Source organism: Aquila chrysaetos, chromosome 9 (genome assembly GCF_900496995.4).
Source record: "Aquila chrysaetos chrysaetos chromosome 9, bAquChr1.4, whole genome shotgun sequence".
Taxonomy (NCBI): Eukaryota; Metazoa; Chordata; class Aves; order Accipitriformes; family Accipitridae; genus Aquila; species Aquila chrysaetos.
This window is the reverse complement of record NC_044012.1, coordinates 30,224,332-30,243,606: the sequence shown is the minus strand read 5'-3', so window position 1 is coordinate 30,243,606 and position 19,275 is coordinate 30,224,332. Positions and strand designations below refer to the sequence as shown.

Genomic DNA, 19,275 nt, shown 5'->3' with positions numbered 1-19,275 from the left:
AACTGATCTTTAACAATTCAGAGAACCATCTTTCCGCCAAATGTCAAACTCCTCATTAGGCTTTAAGAAACTGCAAAACCCTACTTTCACCATAAAGTCAGAACTCCAGTCTAAAATCTTTCCCTTCTGTTACCTTGGTTTTATTCTTGAGAAATGTTAGGCATTTTTGCAGGTTCTTTACGTTATACCTTATCAGTAGGAAAGGCAAAGTATCCAGGGCAGATAACAAGATGCTCTAGGCATTCCAAAATTTGCATTTTTAAGCTCCTTATAAAACAAGCATGTTAGCACCTGTATAACTGGAGGTATTTCTGAAAAACAATGTCAGTGGCTAAGGAATAATAAGAGCTGCTAAACAACCTGACAAGGACATGTATCTTTGAGAAGACTGAATGATTGGCAAATATATTACCTAATAGTGCACTGAAGCTCAGGTTTAATTCATATACATCTTATTTTAGAATTTGACCTGCACTATGCAGATTTTACCCCTGATTTGAGTGGATTTTTAAAGTAAGTGGACAGTAATTATAAAAGTTATGATTTTGACAAAATAATTTGAAAATCTAAAGAGCAATCAGGGAAATAGCAACAGCTTTTAATAAAATGTTGATTCCACTGAGCTTAGTTGAAACAAAGTCATTAAATTGGAGAGGTTTCCAGGCCTGATTTGGTTTCACAAAATTCCAGCCCACCATTGTCCTCCAGCAATTACAGTCACATAAACACAGCTCTCACTGGAATGTTTTTACTAGCACCCTGTTGAAACAACAGCATTTTTGTCATTATTTCAGACGTTTCAAAGAAGACATCAACAGAGAGCTTAAAACTGTCACGATTTCCTTCAATCAGGTCACAGAATCAGGTAGAGAAGTGCTAGATTGATGGAACATACATTCATCTTTGAAAGAATACCTACAAAACATAGGACAGCGAAGAGCAAAAGTGGGAGGGCAGAAAGAATGAGAAGCCACCGCCAGCCAAGAGTGGGCATCACCAACACTGCTAGGAGGACTTCAAACACAGTCCCTATGGCCCAAAAGACCTGCCAAAGGGAAAACAAACAGTCACAAATGAGAATAAGAGTGCTGTTAAGGCCTCCTTCTTTGTGACATTCCAAGATGCGCTCTCTAGGGACAGCTGGAGAGAGAAATGCCAAAGACATTTCAAATATGTGCCACTGTATCAAAATAGAGTCCAGACATTTTAAGGGGATTTGTTTAAATGTTGCAGAAGCTAAAATGTTCATTTCCAAAACCCTAGCATTGCCTTTCTCTAGACACTCATGTTTAACTGTAGGTAGCTTCTCATAAGGAATAGACTCATCACATGGTGTTTCTTAAGCAAAATGGCTATTAATGTATCTGTCTATGAGTATTATTCCCAGCTACCACCATGAGATTTATGGTATTTGTTTTCCTTACCAAAGCCACAGAGTTTGGCCTGTAGATGAAAGAAGGAATTGATACCTTCTTAGCAAATAATGGAGCTGGCATCCTCTTGCATATCCTACCCATGCAGGATTATTCTCCTTTAGATTATGAATCTGCTTAGCTCATTATTTAACACTTAGAATATATTTCTAACCTAGGGTTGCTCAGAGGCAGCCAAACTGTGGCAGAACAAAAGTGACACAGAAAGGAGTAATTCATCTACTGAACTCTATTTAATCCACTGAATGTAGGACTAGCCAGCAGATATCTTAGAAGACTCGTTTTGCATTGAGAAGCTGTTTCAATTTGGTGAGGTATTGCACAAGGATGCTCCTTCCAAACTGACTGGTGCAGACAAGTAATAGTACTGTTCTCTGACCCTTCAACCATCCACTAAAGGGCTGCAAATTTTGCCTTAAAGTATTTATAAGGCAAAATTCTGCTCTCTGTGACTTTGATACATTTGGATTGAATATGGGGAGCTGAATTTAGCCCTGAATTTACTGAACAGCCAGTTCTCCACTATCCATTACTGAGTTGTAGATTAATTTCACCATGAAATTAGGTGACATCCAAATGCCCCCCCATGTGCTAACAGCAGTAACTTACGCAGCACTGGATGCAAGTTAATTTGCAAAAAGGCATATTCAACAAAAAGAGTGGAGCATTACATGAATGCTTCATGCTGCTTTTGGACCTGAGCTAGTACTAGTGTATAACGTTAACCTCAGCTCCACACTAACTTGGACAATCAAGATTTGACTGCAGCTATGTGTGAGATTTCTTGTCAGTAGGATTGAATGGATGTAACCAACAGCAGAGTTTGTCCCTCTAGGCACCAGTATGCATAGCTACACTGCTCACCTCTATTAATAAAATGCATTTTGCTCTGGCTTTCATTGGAAGGAATTCAGCATATAAGGTTACCCTGTAAAGAGTGAACATTGAGAAAAATGTCATGTTAGCACATTAAGAAAAATGCTACGTTAGCACAATGACAGAGGTTCAAACATTTTGTTTGCCTTTTATTAAAATTGCCAAGCCCATAGTAGTAATGCAAAACGCTTCCTAGCCGTCAGAGTCAGCAAGACTGTGGACACTGGTTCAGACTCCCCTTTCTACATCAGAACAAAACCCCTTTAGTTCATCATTGCAATGGAGGACAGAATTTGCTCTGTTCGTGTGATTTTGTAACCCTCTAGTTGTTAGCTAAATGTAGCAGTTCTTGATGTGTATGTTTTCTCAACCCTGCTCTGGACTGGGACAGGCATTATGCCCATTATTTTCAGTGTGGTCCATCAGCATTCAACACAAACTCTTGCTGGGTAAAGTATTTCTTCAGGGCTTCACAACTGGCTCAGAGAATTTCACATCAGTCTACTCTGCCAAGTTTCAATTCTCCAAGAGCTGAATACTTTCAAGGTCTGATCCTGGTACTGGTATAAAATCATTTGCATTCTTTTATTGTGGGAATTCAAAAAGAAATCATCTAACTCTGCAGAGTCTTTGCTTCATGACTGTGCCAAAGAGTAATGGTACAGCTTCTCTGTGAGTATTTCCTGAGGATGAACACAAGGGCCAGCAGCCAGTCAAGGCTCTCTCGTCTTCTTCAAACCGTCTGGTAAGACTTGTTGTTCTTTGCTCCTACTCTGTTTGCATTCCATTGACTCATCCTGTTTCTGCCTCTAAACTCCTTAGGCTTTCTTTGATGTTTGTGACAAAACTCCTACTAACTTGACAAATGGCGGATTGATCTCTGAGTAGCTTCCCAGAACTCAGTTCATCGAAGTACAAAGTTGCACACAATATTATATTAAATCAGCGATTAAGAGGAGAAGGAAGTAAAATCACACAATGAAATGTAGAGCAGTCCCCTATATATCGCAGCAGAAAACAGGAGCTGATTAATGCTGTACAGAACTGTTTTCTTAAGAGAACACTCCATATCTTTGCAAGTCTGGATGTTGGTACTGTGAATGAATAGTCATACTCAGCGTTAGATAATATCTCACAGAAAATTCCCAGAGGAGGCCACAGCTTCTCAGGTGCAGCTCCTACTTAAGTATAGACAGAGGGATATCTGCTATAGTCAGTTAATTTATTATTGCTGGATGCTTTCTTTTTAATAGCACCTTTCTTAGAAATCTCTCTCTCATACCCATTACAGAATATACAATTAAAAAGATACCCATGTCATTCCACTGAAATTCAGCCACTCATATCCAAAGTTACATAGCCTACTTAAGGATATTAGAAAGGAGCTACTTTTCCTGCTTCATACATATTTACTCCTCTGTCAAAGGAATCACTATTAGGGTTGGAACAACAAACAGACTCAGCAGCAATGGAATTCACTCTGAGTTCTGTAACCGGCTCTTCTTTGTCTCTCATTAAGTCACATAGCCTTTGTACATTATCCACCCCTCTATAAAATGGCACTAGCTGTGCTGTAGCTGTTCTGCTGGGGCTCAGTGGAACATCATTAATATGTATTTGCAGTACAAGGCATTATTAACTCTGATGCTTTGTCTTTCTTGTTCTCCTGCCTCATTCCAGTTGTGCTCAGTTGGAACTGCATGGCAGAAACCACCTCACTGTTGGTCAATACACAGCAGGCTAAGGACTTTTCAATTTTACATACACTTTACGCTTTTGTGCAGCTTCTAAAGGTGGGCAGGAGAGCAGTAAAAGAAAATTAATAATACTGTTCCATCTCAGCGCTGAATCTTTTATCTGGGAATGGCAATAGAAAAGACAGGATATTGACTGGCCTTGTGAAGAAGTCTATGAGCCATCAATCAAAGTTAGACTCTGACTACTCCGAAATAGCACCTCCATGGGGCAAAATATCAATTATTAATAAGGATAAAAGACTACACAGAGAAAGAATGGCTATATTCTTCCCTTTACATTTTTAATTAAAAGCCTAGAGCAGAGTTATTTATTCCAGGTGGAAAATTTAGAGACCCCCCTCTCCAGTGAATGGAATGACACGTTAATATCCTGATGCTACCTTCTTATTAGGAATGTGTCTGAGCCATCAATATATCTTCAGTGCTCCAGGTTTAGGCCGTGTGATTTTGGAATTTCACCTCAGGTTCAGACGTGAAAGTTCAGGCTCTAACTGAACAATAATCTGCAGTTTTACCATCAGGAGTCAGGGCTCAGCTCTGCCTCTAAATGCTAGTATTTAGGTCATGACCTATCTTCCAACAAGACCATGTCGTCCCTTATGGACTCTGCCAATACAATCTAGCAATGCAGTGTTTAGGCACAGCTACAAAATGCTGTCTGTTGTGTTTTACCCACTTCTAGGTGGGCTCTTTCGGCCTCTCATTTTCACCAGGGTTTACCTGAGGGAATGAGAGAAGCCTAAAAGGCCTTAAGGCATATAACATATTACATTTAGGAGCCCAGCTTGTTCACACAGAAGTCATTGTAAATCTGATTCACCTCAGTGATGTATTAGGCATCTTCAAAGCCTTCTCAGAGTTCAATATATAAGTTCCAAAATACTTAGGAAAAAAAAGGGTTTGGGACAACAGAACAGAAGCATGTCTTCAATTTGACATAAGCATTTTTTAAAAAATAAATAGAAAAGAGAAAGTTTGGACTTGTGAATATTTACTTACGACTGAGGCACTCCTCCAATCCCAAAGCCCACCAGGCCCCTGAGCACCAAGATCCAGCTATACACTGGTGCAAAACCACTGAGGATCCCATAATAGAGCGTCCACAACACACTGATCTTTAGGCCCTGTATTTAACAAACAAGCATGAGGAAAAGAAAGTCTCTGCTGTAACACAAATTAACAAAATGTAAAGTAGAGCTTCAAACTTCTTTTATTTCATGGGAGGGCAATTCTGGCTCTGCTTAATTCTGCTTCACACATCTGGACTATGACATTTGTGAACATCATGCACTGAAACATCCACACTGTAGAAATATTATTCTAGTAGGAGCTGAACGCTTACTGTTTTTCTTCCGTACTGGTCTGAAATGTTTCCCCAGAGGGTGGAGCTGGACATCATTCCCACAAACACCACCTATGAAACACCAGAAAAAAATCTTCCCCTTAACAACAAGACAAGTGAAAATTTCTGTGTGACAGCAAAAAGAATACAACTTCACAGTGAAACTAGAAAATTTCAGCTGTAACAACAGAGCAAAATGTCCAGGTGTTCTGGGTATAATTCTTTTGCAGTAGAGACTATTCAAGATAATTATTCATATAGTGGGATTTTTCAAAAGTCACTCAGCGTTAGCCTAACTTCCCTTCCATTGACCTGAAAGGGAATTTGCTATTGCCTGGGAATGGGGATGAGTGTCAGCAGACTGTTCAAGCCAAGGTCTCTCAGCTTCTTCCAGTGGTGGGCCCATTTTCGGTAGTTGCGTTGCTTTTGTTGAGGTCGGGAATCTAAATACAACATAAATAAACTGAATCTCTGCCAGGATACTTGTCATCACCTCGCCCTTATCTTACCTGTTAATTTGTTAACTACTGAATTAGATCAGTGCTGAATATTTTTGAGCTTTTGATAAATGTAAGAAAATGAATTATAAGAAATGACTGGAGAGCACAATTTGCCACTAAATGGAAGTCATTGTCTTGTTTCTGGGTTGGGTTTTTTTTTCTAAAGGGTTTTCATAACCCACAAAAAAATTTTTCATTTGCTTCACAGCAAGGCCCAACTGAGAGTTTCATAGCATTACTGAGGGGACAAGCAAGTGAAGACAGGAGCAAGTGCCTGGGTTGGAGAGGGGAAGAAACTAGGCACCCCACAAGTCAGCTTTGCAATTAAAAGATCCATCCAGTGACAGACCAGTCTGACACTGGAACGTGCACTCTCTTACTATACACATTGTGAGTCCAGCCCTGGAAGATGCTGAGTTCTCCAGTTCCAATGAACATATTCATGAATAAAAGCTGAGCAGTGTTGCTTGAGGTCTGCAAGACAGAGCTGTTCTAGGAGCCCCGTGCTGATGCAGTACTTCTCAGCCAGCTCACCTCCAGTCTCCTATTGCCATTCTCAGCAGGTTGTCTCAGATTTGAATGGAGATAAAATTAGATCTTACAACTTTAGAAAAGTCTGAAAAAAGACTGAGGTGTCAAATATATTGTACCCTCTTCAGAGGTGACACCAAAAAGTATAGTTTATTCTGTAGGTGGAGAGAGAAATGAAATCCTGCCCAGTAAATGTAATGGCAAAACGCAAGCATGTTTCCCCCATCAGCACATTAAAACCATAGGAATTTTGTCTGCAAAAGAAGTGCATACTCAAGCAATAAGTGGAGTAAGAAGCAGTTCTGTTTATCAAAGCTTTTGTCTGATGTCCACTGACCCCTTCTCCTTCTGATTTTGCTCACCAATAATAAAATTGTGCTGAGCTGAAAGAAGGAACAAGACCCTCCTTCAGATGGGATGGCTGCATTCAGGTATGGGAAAGGAAATAATCTTAACTGACTTAAATCTACTGAGCATTTTGACCAGTTTACACAACAACACAAATGGCATCAAAAGCTAAAGTAAAAAGAAATGTAGGAGTTAAAGTGCATACCATACAACAGTGGCATATGCTGAGAGAAGGGTCCCAAAACTAGTTGCCTTATCCCTAAAGGCACTGCATGTTTCCAACATCATACCACCATACTTAGAGGTGGTATTTTAAGAGCTCTGCTTGCAAAGATCACTGGATGATCCACCTTGAAAAGCGATTGCTTGCTCTCTCTCATGGTTCTCAGTCTGTCTATGTACAAGCAAACTTATATGTGGTGAAAGAGAAAGATTTTCAAGGAAGATAGTAAAAATTGACCAATCCTTTTTTTCAGTTAATCAAATGGTTTGAATTTTAGGATGAGTCTGAGTCAATTCATATATTTTCCTGGAAATTACATGAAACTTTGAACCTGAAAATTGCAAAATTTCCTCAGTTCTCACTGAGTTTCATTTCTTCAAGCTCTGGCTTTCAGAAAAGACTCCTATATTCTTCCGAGCCAAAGGCAATCTGCAAAGGCCATGAACAGATTTAACTTTGGGACATAAAGCATAACGTCTGAACAACAATGAGTGGAAAAACCTTACAGAATACAGGAGCTGCCAGTTATTTTTTCCTACCGATGTGAGCAATGCAACCTGCCAGCTTGGTAATCGCCACTCACAATGAAGCTGAGGAGCTAGGATACTTAAAATCATCATTTCCATAGCATCTGCCATCTAGAAGGGTAAAAAAAGAAACAAAAATAAACAACTGCCTGAAAATTAGATTGACATAGCAGTCAGAAATATACCTTCTTGAAATTAACCTTGTTTCTGCTCTGTGCCATTCCCACTCTGTAGGTGAAACAAAACAGTTATGTTTGCAAGGTATAGTGGATGTACACAGTGTAGAGAAAAATGCAACAGGTGCACTTTTAAACTAATTTCTGATTGTCATAATGTTTAGTAACACTGGCAGAGAGAGGATTCAAAGAACCAAATCAAAAGTTATCAGTGGGTGATTTCGAGGAGGCTTGTCTGGTCAGTCATCCAGGTTCGTTCACTTCCATATTGCATATTACAGGGATGAGCTTTCAACTCCTTTACACACAGACTCAGTCAGAACTGTTTATTACCTTATAACTTACTCCCTTTCTCCCTTACACGCTACTTCCAGATTTGTGTCAAATATATTGATAGATCATCTGTAGACCAAATTCCACTACTGACTTAGGATCTAAACCACAGCAGATTGTAACCTTGTACATAAATGATAGCTGGTAAATACAGGCTCCAGATATCATTACCCTAAAATACATCACAGTAGGTGTAACATATAGTGCTTCAGAAATAGCAGAAAAACTGAAAACAAAGCCTGTCTTTCTGTTCTTCATATCAAGGTTAAAATTAGAAGTACTGGGTTGCTGTTCACCTGAAACTGAGATTACAATAATACTAATACAGAAAACAGAGACTGTAGCTAATGGGATGTATATGGTAAAATCACTGCATGAAAACTGAGATCTGCTTCTGTAGGAATAGCCTAGTATCTTTTCCATTTGAAACAAGCATTTGAAGTAGAGAATCAAAATGATTTTTCAAACCCTGATTTATAAGAACTTCAGAGACAGAGAAATCAACCAGTTATTCATTACCCCCACATAACAAGTTTGAGTCCACCTGTCATTCCAGAATTTCAAGTAAAATTTCTTCTTTATTGTACAATTATCTGTTTGGAGACTTTTTGTTGACAGAGAATGGCTATATTATTTGAAATCACTGAGATTCTCTGATGATCATGCAATTGACCTTGATAACAATTACTTGCCCATGCTAATCCAGTAATAACAGAGAGCTTCCACTGGAACTTTCCAAATCCAATGGCTTCCACCGCATCTTCCACCATGAAAGTATCTAGAAAGAAAACAATACTAGTGCAGGAGTGTATTCCTTTCCTAGTAAGAGCCATCCCTTGAGGCAGCATTTTCTGTGAATGCAATTACTTATTAACTGGGTAATCTACTGAGATCTAAAATATATAACAGAAAGCTACTTAGCTTTTATACAGTTCCTACTCAGGAAAATCTCTATGTTCTTCAGGAATTGTGCTAAAGCCAAAATAATTCTAAATATTCCTAGAACATTTTATTCACATAGAAGTATATCCGTGTAGCACCAATGACTCCAGCACGTTTACCCTATTACTCCTGGGAGTGACTCCACCAGCCACTGAATTGCAGCTTCCTCTGGTGAGAAGTATATGAGCTGTTCAACAGCACATAGCAATACTATGCAAGTGATGGAAAGTGCAGGAGAATATTTTATTGCATGGAGAGTCAAACTGTAATTATTTGAATCAAGAATTTGTCCAAGACATGTATCTTAAAACATATTTTCATTAAAAATGCTGACAGTTCTTGTTTCCCACATATTATCATGACCTTATTACTTTGTTCTATCTGAAGAAGCTGCGATACCTCAAATTCCTTTGCTCAAGTGCAAAACGAAATACACAACAAAAATAAATTTTGATATTCAAGTTGTTTAAATCAATTAAAGTCTCAAAGTTTTAACATTTCCAGCAGTTTAAAAAGTACTTTTGCCAAAGAAAAGCTTTATCTAGCTAAGAGTTGGACATCCTCACAAAGCAAAAGACAGAAACACAAACCAAAAGGAAATCAAACAAAATCTAACGGATAAAATGAAGCAGAGGCGTCATAAGACCCCAGTTTGTGACTTTAACTCAGGCATTTGATGTGATGGCACTGAAGCTCAGCATATTGTGCTGTTGCATCACTTGCACTTTTTTGGGCGATGTGCCAACTGAAATTCTACATATATCTGCAGACTCGCACTGGTGCACTGAATCTTTTGAGAAACTCACTGAGCTCACTCCATGGTATTCTGGCTTCTATTGCATCAATATGTTAATAAATAAGTCCCTGGGAAAATAGTCATCCTACAAAATTTTAGTATGCCTTGTGCTGAGACAAAAACAACACTTCTCATATCTTCTAAATTGGTGTTGCCTTCAGGGCAGTCAGCACTTCTCTGCTAGGCAGAAAGCAGAGGCTGGGATGTACATTCCTTCTGTCTCTCTTGTCCTCTAGGCGAGGAGGAGACAGGAACACTGCAGAGGCTTCATGCTCAGCCTTGAAGGCGAGCCACGTGTAACTGCTCCAGTAAACTTGGCGATGTTTTAGTAGCACTGGTCAGTTCTAAAGGAAACTAACTTAAACCTCCTGTATGAAATAGGTGGTGACAACTGGATACCCAACTCCTTAAAAGGGTCTATTACTGGTAATACAAAACCAAACACATAAAGTATCCCTCAGAGAACAAGGTAACTACATCATGATTTTCAGGTGTAACGTAATTTGCCTGTGTTATTGTTTCCTTCTTTTATCTGGGGATCTTTAGCTTCTCTAAACCCAGTGTATTCAGCCCGCTTGCAACATGACTGAAATGAAGAGGCCACACCTTTCTCCTTACAGGAAAATAAGAAACCTACTCACCATCAGTTGGGTTGGCAAATTCTTTTGGCACTGCAGCTCCATCCTCTAGCTCAATAGGCTCTAGCTCTGTCCGAACACCCTCAATCTGAATTTCATGTTCTCCTGAAATGACATCCTCATCTGACCTTGAACTCTCCCCAGTGCGGCGAAACTTGACCACCCTAAGAATACAGAAACAAGGATTAATACTTTGGTGAGGCTTTTCGAGGTCAAAGCTGTGTTTGGTTAGTCTTGAAGCCCTATTTGGTCAAAGAGCAGCAAGGTTTCCCCCCACCCTCCTGTCTCTGTTTCACATTCACAGAGAATGCTGTGACTTTTATTTGTATCTGCTTTTAGATATGTTATCCTGTTGGTTGCTACTGGCTTTGGAAAAACAGCAGAGTACATTGCTATGTGATAGAGTTATCATTTTTGTAGAAAGAATATAGTTACCATGCTAACTATAAAGTTATAAAAACATACAGGTTATAAAAATGTGACAAAATGATACATATTTAATGATAACCATGTTTTGTGTGCCTAGACTTTTATTGCAAATTAGACATAGCTGTGTCATTGAATTTCAGGTGTTTTGACCTTGTAGGAAGAGTCTAAATTCAATTTTTCACATTGTTTTCATAAGAGTGATTTGTGTCTTAAGAGAAGCAGAACTCCTGAAATATGTCAGATTTTTAAACATTACTTAGTGAAGTAAGATTCATATGATAATTCAGTGAATTGACTGATTTTTTTCCATTATGGTGATGATTCTGTGACTATAAATATGACTGCTTTCATCTCTTGTCTTAAAGTCTTTAATATTATGTAATTAATTAAATACCTGTATTTTAAGAAACTATTTGATTTCCAATACTTGGTTCATCTGTGCATTTTTTGAATCTCTTAGGTAATGAGGAGGGACAGAATAAGAAAGTGAATCAAATGATACTTCTTTCTTCATTAAGCCCAAGTCAAAACTGAAGAGTGTACCTGCCTGCCAGTTATAACCCTGGCATATGAGATGATGATTGTCACATGAGTGTCATGCTCACAGCTGTCTGCATTTTATATAATTTCTGGCACTAGCTGAGAGATAATCATCTAATCTCTGCAGCAAGGCCACGGAGAGAGTAAGACCTGAAAACAGAACTTTGCTAAATTGACACAACTTTCATGTTTTGGTTAGAGTGATTTTGTGCAATGCTTCATGTATATAGACAAGGTCCATTTTCCATTAATTAAGTTTCCTGTGACCAAACAAAGATTTTGGAACAGATCTACCATATTTAATGTAACAAATGTCTCAAGCTTCCTTCACTTTACCTGCAACATCAGCGTAAATTTTTCACCTTGGCAACTGACAATGTCTTGGACTTCAGTGAAATAGTTTTTTGCAATAGATTAAATTAGTCTTGCTACTATCTATTCTGACTTCCAATACCTTAATTTTACAACAAAGATTAGCAGAGAGCCTCTTGAACTTCAGTTTAATCCTTTGTTTTAAGGGTCAGCAAAACTGAACTATCAGCATCCTTGCCAACTGCAGCTGCAGCAAACTGACATGCATGTGTGACATTTCTAAAGGTGATCTGGAAGACTTCATATTTGGCAAGACCTCAACTCTTATTTTCTCTTACAAGTGCTGATGACACAATCAATACTTAATATAAGGGCAAAATGATGAGCAATCTACAAAACTCCTGTAAATGGATTTTGGTCCAATGGTGGACAAGAGGATGGAGGAATGAACATCTCAGTCACCCATGGGTTTTTTTACAAAGAGAGAAGTCCTGGGCATGACCAGCCATTCAGTCCAGCTCAGGATTTCACTGTGGCAGAAACATAAAGCAGAGGGATACAAAACATTATTATTTTGTTTTCTCACAGTCCTGGCACGTATATTATTTCCCTAACCACATCCCATCTGGGGAATCGCACATATTCACTAACGATATTCTGGCAGTAACCTGGAGAAAGAGAGAGAGAAGTACAGTGACCATTTTGTGAGGTTATCACTCATCTTTGGGACAGCCTGCTTTGCAGGCTGTTGAGGCGTTTTGGGATGATTTTTTCAGGTAAACAGGGCATTCCAAGATCTTTGCGGGGCAAATATTCCTTGTACTACTTTAGTAATGCTTTCATCTACAGCAGGAAACTGAAAGCTTTTCTCTGGCCTTTATGTCTTGGCGGACAAACAACAGTCACAAATTTTGTTTTCTAAGATAACATTTGAAGATCTTAAACATAAGAACACAGAACAAAACCCCAAGCCTCATGAAATGAACAAGAAAACTACACTGACTGCAGTGAAACTAGGGTTTATCTCACATTCTGATTCAGGGTATGCAGAGGATCCTTCACTCAGTTATAAGAGAAGACAAACAAACCAATCAAACTCGTCTGAATTGAGGTTCATATTTAGTTCCATTGAGAAAGTCAATTCTAAATTTTCTTCATCTGGTTGTTTTTTGCACCTCAATACAACTATCTTGGTTTGAATTCTCTTTCGCTGACCCTATAGGACAAACAAAAGTAATTAATACTCTCGCGTTAAAATTGTCACTGAAGATATAATCCTCATATGACCTACAAAATACACACCCTCAGCAAACAAACACTGAAATTTGTATGCCCGTGAGATTACTTTTTTATTACAAAGGGCAATTAATATCAAAGTACCATTCGTATCTTATTTGCAAAGGCTTTACAAACACCTGGTTTAACTATACAGGAAGTAAACTTTTATGTTTGTATTTTTTTAAAGGAAGACTATTACTATAACTTCAGCAGCCTCAAAGCCTGATGCAAAGTTCATTGAAGTATATGGACACCTTTTCCCTAGATTTCAGGAGGTCTAAAGCGCCATTCCTCCACAGGATTATGACTGAAAACCATTCATACAAACTATGCTGGTAACTGTTCAGCGTCCTAGTAAGCCACAGGCAAAAATAAACTTGCCAATAAAATCCTTCCTGACTTTAAAGTACATGATCACAACCCCCCTGTATTACTGTTTCTTATTTTGTAGTATTTGTTGAAGTAGATTTTCAGAACTGACCATTTTGGAGATGATGGTTCCAGATGCTATGCAAAGGCAGCGACTGATCTGAAAATTGTAAATACTTCAATGGCAATCTGAGTAGAGAGCTATCTGGCCACATTCCTCATCATAGGAAATAAAAAAATATGTTTATGATTTAGGAACCTATGAAACAAATTGACACAAATGAAGAAAAAAACACACAGTGATATTTACTGTTCCATACTTGCAAAATTCTTCACAGCTGAGACATCCCAGAGAGCTGCATTTGTTTGCAAGATCTCACAGCACCAAATATGTCTAATTAGACCTACACTGAAAGGTACCTTAGAACATTTTTCTGTGTTTTGTTGTTTGTTTGGTTTTTTTTTTTTTTAAAAAAAGATTGGGAAAAATGGCCTAATGAAATCATGTCTTATTCTTCTCCTGACCAGCTGAATGCATCTGAACTAAGTATTTGAAAATAACTGGAGTTCATGTCCATTTTTCCAACTTATTAGAAATGTCATGGGACAGTTTGCTCTGTCATTGACATAAGCTCATTAATATTCAAAATCAACTTTAAGCATTTATTCCCTGCCTTGCAGAGTCAATGATTTATAAACAGGAATATGTTTCAAAGCACCTGATAATGGAGCATTAGGAGAAATGCACTTGGTTTTTAAAGGAAACATTTTGCATTCATGAAAAGGAAAGGAAATGCTGATGTTAAAAGGCAGCAATGCTTTTATCACCTTTTTGCACAGATCCAGCAACCACATCCCAACAGCAAAGAGTTCCTCACAAATAACAGCATTTTCCTCGTGCAGCAGTGTTTGCTTCTCCAAAACATACAGTTAGCAAATATTGATGGTACTCACTGCAAACACACCTTTGCAAAAAAGGTTCTGATCTGCAATCAGTTCGCGGCACGAAGGAGGAAGCCGAGGAAGATGCCTTCCCTAGCACAACGTTATTTACAGATGCAATCCGCCTTGCAAATGCAATAGTAATGCTTCCTCTCAAAAAATCTTTTGGCACTTCCACAGTTTTATTCCACCCCTCCTTTATTTCTACCACCATCAAGTTCATGCAAAAAATAAAAATTGAGTGAATTTATATAACAAATGGATCCCTGCATGCCCCCAGGATGCTGAACCCAGGCAGCTATACAAGGAAAATGGCCTGCTTCCCAGGGCCTAAGACACTTCCTAGAAATAATTCCCTTAAAAATCACCAGGATTCACAATATCCCTCCAGCCCGTTGAGGAGAAATCCTGCGCACCCCCGCTCCCCTATCGGTGCTACTCACGGCAGCTGTCTCAGCTGGAATAAATCATCCTCCATTGCCAGGCTGCCTCTGCAGGCGCTGCTCTCATCGCTCTCGCATGGCGGGGATGGCTGGAGCTGCGGGCGGGCGGGCGGGCGGGCAGGCAGGCGCGGGCGGCTGGACAGCTCCGGTGGCGGCCGGCAGCCCGTACCGAGCGGCACGGGAATGGCTCGGCTCGGCTCGCTCGGCTCGGCTCGGCTCGGCTCGGCTCGGCGGGGCGGGCAGAGGCGGCGGGGCGGCCGCGGCCCGCGGCTCCCTCCCCTTCCCGTCCCTGCTCTGGGGGTGCTACCTGCCAGCCTGGCCAGGACCGGGGCTCGGCTCTCCTGTCACCGGCGGTCCTCCTCCCCTCGGGGATCAGTGGTCGATGGATGACCGGTCCGCCGGCAGGGTGCAGCCTCGGGGAATATCACAGACTGGGCGAAAAGGAAGCGGAGAGGATGGAGACATCCACAAGGAAAGCCAAGGCCAGTTGGGTTAGATGCCTCCGCTCCCCGGAGGAGAGCAAAGGGTCTTCTGAGGACCACAACACCAGCCTGCTGAGCGGCAGAACCATGCAACTTTGGCAGAAAATTACATTATTACAGTGAACAGGAACCCAAGGACAGTTCCTGTACGTGATCTCTTGTAGCGACCTGGTAGGGCTTCCAAGTGTGCACTCCTCAGGCGCAGAATGAGATTAGTTTGTCAAAAATCCCAGTTACTTACCTGAAAAAATATACTGTCACCCTGACACATCCATCCCTTGTAGGTCTTCTCCTTCTATTGGAAGAGACAGTTTATTTGTGCATATGCCTGCACATACAGAAGAATCCTTTGCAGAGAAAGGCCTGCAGGAGAAAACAAAGAGGAAATACATGCTAGGAAGATGAGTAGGAGACATTCGACATGATTAGAATTTAAAACACGTTTGACAAATTGGAGAAATGGCCTGACATCAACAAGACAATGTCAAATGAAGACAGGTGAAAAGTGCTACAGTGAGGAAGAAGAATTCAGTTGTACAAATTCAGGTCAGGGAACAACAGGTGATGCAAGAGGCTTGGCCTTAGCTATGACAAATCAAACATGCTTCAGTTTGTGGATGGGAGTTGTTCAACTATCACCCAGATTTAGTCTGGGACACTAAGTATTGGAAATCTTAACAGGTTTTAGTATTTATAAGAAAGGACTTGCAGCTGACCTAGCTAGGGTTTCAGCTGCCCTAAAAATAGTGAGAATAATTGTTTAATGAAGTATTTGTGCCGAGGAGCGGAAACCAGATGCCTACACATAGACATTGGCTCCATTTTAGGTAACTGCGTATCTCCTGCAGCCTCCAGCTGCGGATTTTGCACAGGACTGGATGGTCGATCACACAGGACCAAGTGGACATCTCAGGCACCACATGGGTCAGGTTGTCTGTGCTTAGGCAACTAAATACTACCCTAGAAGCGTGATAAAACGCAATTTTAATTGCATGAAATGCACGTGTGTTCTCTAATATATTCTCAAAAACATTTTAAAAAAAGGCTTTTTCAAAGAACAAGTTTTGAGAACGTGTTCAGGATGTATTTACTATCCCGCTCTGCTCTCCGTTCTCTGCCACCTCTCTTGCCATTTTCTGCTTATCCTTCACAGACACACAGATTTCCATACACAACACAACTCTTTAGTCGTGCACCCTTTTACTTGTCTTTGAATTGGGTGGTGACGCGTTCCAACTGAAGAATGGCATTGTTCCAGCTGTTTGTTACCACAAAGGAGCTGAGCAGTTTATTTGGAATGAAAGGCAGCCTGGCCCATCGCAATTAAAAAATGAAAGGCCTCAGTAGATAAAACTGGTCTACCAACACCTTCCTGGTTTGCAAGATTTATGTTTCCTCTTCAGAAAATGTGGGTTAAAGAAACCATAGTTCAATGCTTTATATGATCCGAGAAGGCTGTTCTTTTTCACTGGGTAAAATACTATAGATAAAGTCAGTACAACGGGAGGAGTTATTGAACTGAAACTTCCAGAGGAAAGCAGTCATTGCGGGCTTTTATCAGGGCGGTCTTGGCAGACCTTATCCACAAAACACAAGTTCACAGACACTCTGGGTTGCTTCTCCCCCAAACTAGCTAGAAAATGGCATTTTTCAAGCAGAGTTCATTGCATATGTTCATTGCATAAGCAACAACTTTCTTTTTAGAATACAGCAGCTATATTACTTTTTTACTAAATAAGGTCCAATTTTCCAGTAAGTTAAGGGTGTGAGATTGGGTCCTCTGAGCACACTGGTTCCTTTGTCTCACGTATTTAATGTGTATGAGACAGCCACAAGAATGGTACTTTGCACAGTTACACTGCAGCTGTCAGGACGACTTTATTTCTTCACATCCTTCTGCTCTTCTGCCTGTCACTCCCCTGTTTCTCTCAGCCTCTTGCTATCTACTTTCCTACTCTCCAGACTGCTCTCCTCTTATAAACAACCTTCTGGCACACGTGGAGCAATGTCAGGTGAACAAGGACTCGTCCAGAAAGACACACAGGGTGTACCAGTGTTGTGGTTTAACCCCAGGTAGCAACGAAGCACCACGTAGCCGCTCACTCGCTTCCCCCCCACCCAGGGGGAGAGAATCAAAAGGACAAAGGTAAAACTCAAAGGTTGAGATAAGAACAGTTTAATAGAACAGAAAGGAAGAAACTAATAATGATAATAACAATAATAAAATGATAATACTAATAAAAGGATTGGAATACACAAAACAAGTGATGCACAATGCAATTGGTCACCACTTGCTGACCAACGCCCAGTTAGTTCCCAAGCAATCCCCCCCCTCAGCCCCACTCCCCCCAGTTTATATACTGGGCATGACATCACATGGCATGGAATACCTCGTTGGCCACTTTGGGTCCTGGCTGTGTCCCCTCCCAACTTCTTGTGCCCCTCCAGCCTTCTTGCTGGCTGGGCATAAGAAGCTGAAAAATCCTTGACTTGGTCTAAACACTACTTAGCAACCACTGAAAATATCAGTGTGTTATCAACATTCTTCTCATACTGAACTCGAAAATATAACACTGTACCAGCTACTAGGAAGACAATTAACTCTATCCCAGCCGAAACCAGGACAAACAGTCACTTCGCTAACAAAGGTTGTTAGAATCGGTGTGGGGAGGTGTGAAGCGGGAGCCTGTTACCTGCCAGGCCCACAGACGCGATCAGCAGCTGCCATCTCGAGGTGCTCTCAAACCGTGCAAGTGTCAGTCATTCTGCCTGCAAGCGCTGCTGGATCCTTCCTTTCCTGGCACTGGCGTGAAATACTCCTTTCTCTAAACAATCCCCAAAATGCATTAGTGTCCTAGTTTCAGCTGGGATAGAGTTAACTGTCTTCCTAGTAGCTGGTACGGTGCTATGTTTTGAGTTCAGTATGAGAAGAATGTTGATAACACTGATGTTTTCAGTTGCTGCTAGTAGTGTTTAGACTAATGTCAAGGATTTTTCAGCTTCTCATGCCCAGCCAGCGAGAAAGCTGGAGGGGCACAAGAAGTTGGCACAGGACACAGCCAGGGCACCTGACCCAAACTGGCCAACAGGGTATTCCATACCATATGACGTCCCATCTAGTATAGGAACTGGGAAGTGGGGGCGGGGAATCGCCGCTCGGGGGACTGGCTGGGTGCCGGTCGGCGGGTGGTGAGCGGTTGCACTGCGCATCATTTGTACATTCCAATCCTTTCATTATTGCTGTTGTCATTTTGTTGGTGTTATCATTATCATTATCCGTTTCTTCTTTTCTGTTCTATTAAACTGTTCTTATCTCAACCCGTGGGTTTTGCTTCTTTTTCCCGATTTTCTCCCCCATCCCACTGGGTGGGGGGGGGAGTGAGTGGGCGGCTGCGTGGTGCTTAGTTGCTGGCTGGGGTTAAACCACGACAATTAGTTAAAAACAAAACCTAACAGCACTAGGTGGAGAGCAAACAGAGCGGGGCCCTCAAATACCAGTGCCCGGTTCAGGTACAGAGGGAGAGGGGTGTCAAGGCAGTACAGAGCAGCCTCGGGGCTGGCATGTGCTACGCGGCGATGAGAGCTGTTCTCTCTCCGCGGGGTTTGGACTCTTTCACAGATTCATAGAACCCTTTAGGTTGGAAAAGACCTTTAAGATCATAGAGTCCAACCGTTAACCTAACACTGCCAAGTCCACCACTAAACCGTGTCCTCAAGCACCACATCTACACGTCTTCTAAATCGCCCCAGGGACGGTGACTCAACCCCTTCCCTGGGCAGCCCGTTCCAGTGCTTGACAACCCCTTCGGTGAAGAGATTTGTCCTAATGTCCAATCTAAACCTCCCCTGGCGCCGCTTGAGCTTGTGGGATTTAAGTGTCCCACCTCCTCCCCACAGCTTTGAGACACGCCCCCCCCCACAAAGCCGGCGTTCCCTCAGGAGCGCTGCCAGGCGATGTGCAGCGCGGGAAGCGCTCTCCGTTACACCCGCCTTCCCCCGGCCTTGCCCGGTTGACGGGGCGGCCCGCAGCAGGCCGGTGCCCGCCGCCCCGCCTCCAC

General features: G+C 41.3%; 1 protein-coding gene across 5 annotated transcripts in view; it reads right to left on the bottom strand.

The window, feature by feature from the left end:
• LOC115345628 (SV2 related protein) overlaps positions 1–18,940 on the bottom strand; it is a 30,304-nt gene extending 11,364 nt beyond the window's left edge. Inside the window, exons 1-10 of one of the 5 annotated variants that reach the window (XM_030024741.2) lie at positions 18,713–18,940; positions 17,911–18,042; positions 15,459–15,580; positions 10,426–10,586; positions 8,739–8,824; positions 7,550–7,648; positions 5,409–5,480; positions 5,066–5,190; positions 2,298–2,361; positions 920–1,045 (exon numbers count right to left, since the gene is read on the bottom strand). In XM_030024741.2, coding sequence (XP_029880601.1) covers positions 920–1,045; positions 2,298–2,361; positions 5,066–5,190; positions 5,409–5,480; positions 7,550–7,648; positions 8,739–8,816 — 564 coding nt within the window. In that variant the 5' untranslated portion in view covers positions 8,817–8,824; positions 10,426–10,586; positions 15,459–15,580; positions 17,911–18,042; positions 18,713–18,940. Of the gene's footprint in view, positions 1–919; positions 1,046–2,297; positions 2,362–5,065; positions 5,191–5,408; positions 5,481–7,549; positions 7,649–8,738; positions 8,825–10,425; positions 10,587–14,735; positions 15,399–15,458; positions 15,581–17,074; positions 17,395–17,910; positions 18,059–18,712 lie in introns of those variants that run through there. The other 4 variants (XM_030024742.1, XM_030024743.2, XM_030024739.2 and 1 more) reach the window with 4 other exon arrangements.
• Positions 18,941–19,275: the final 335 nt, after the last annotated feature.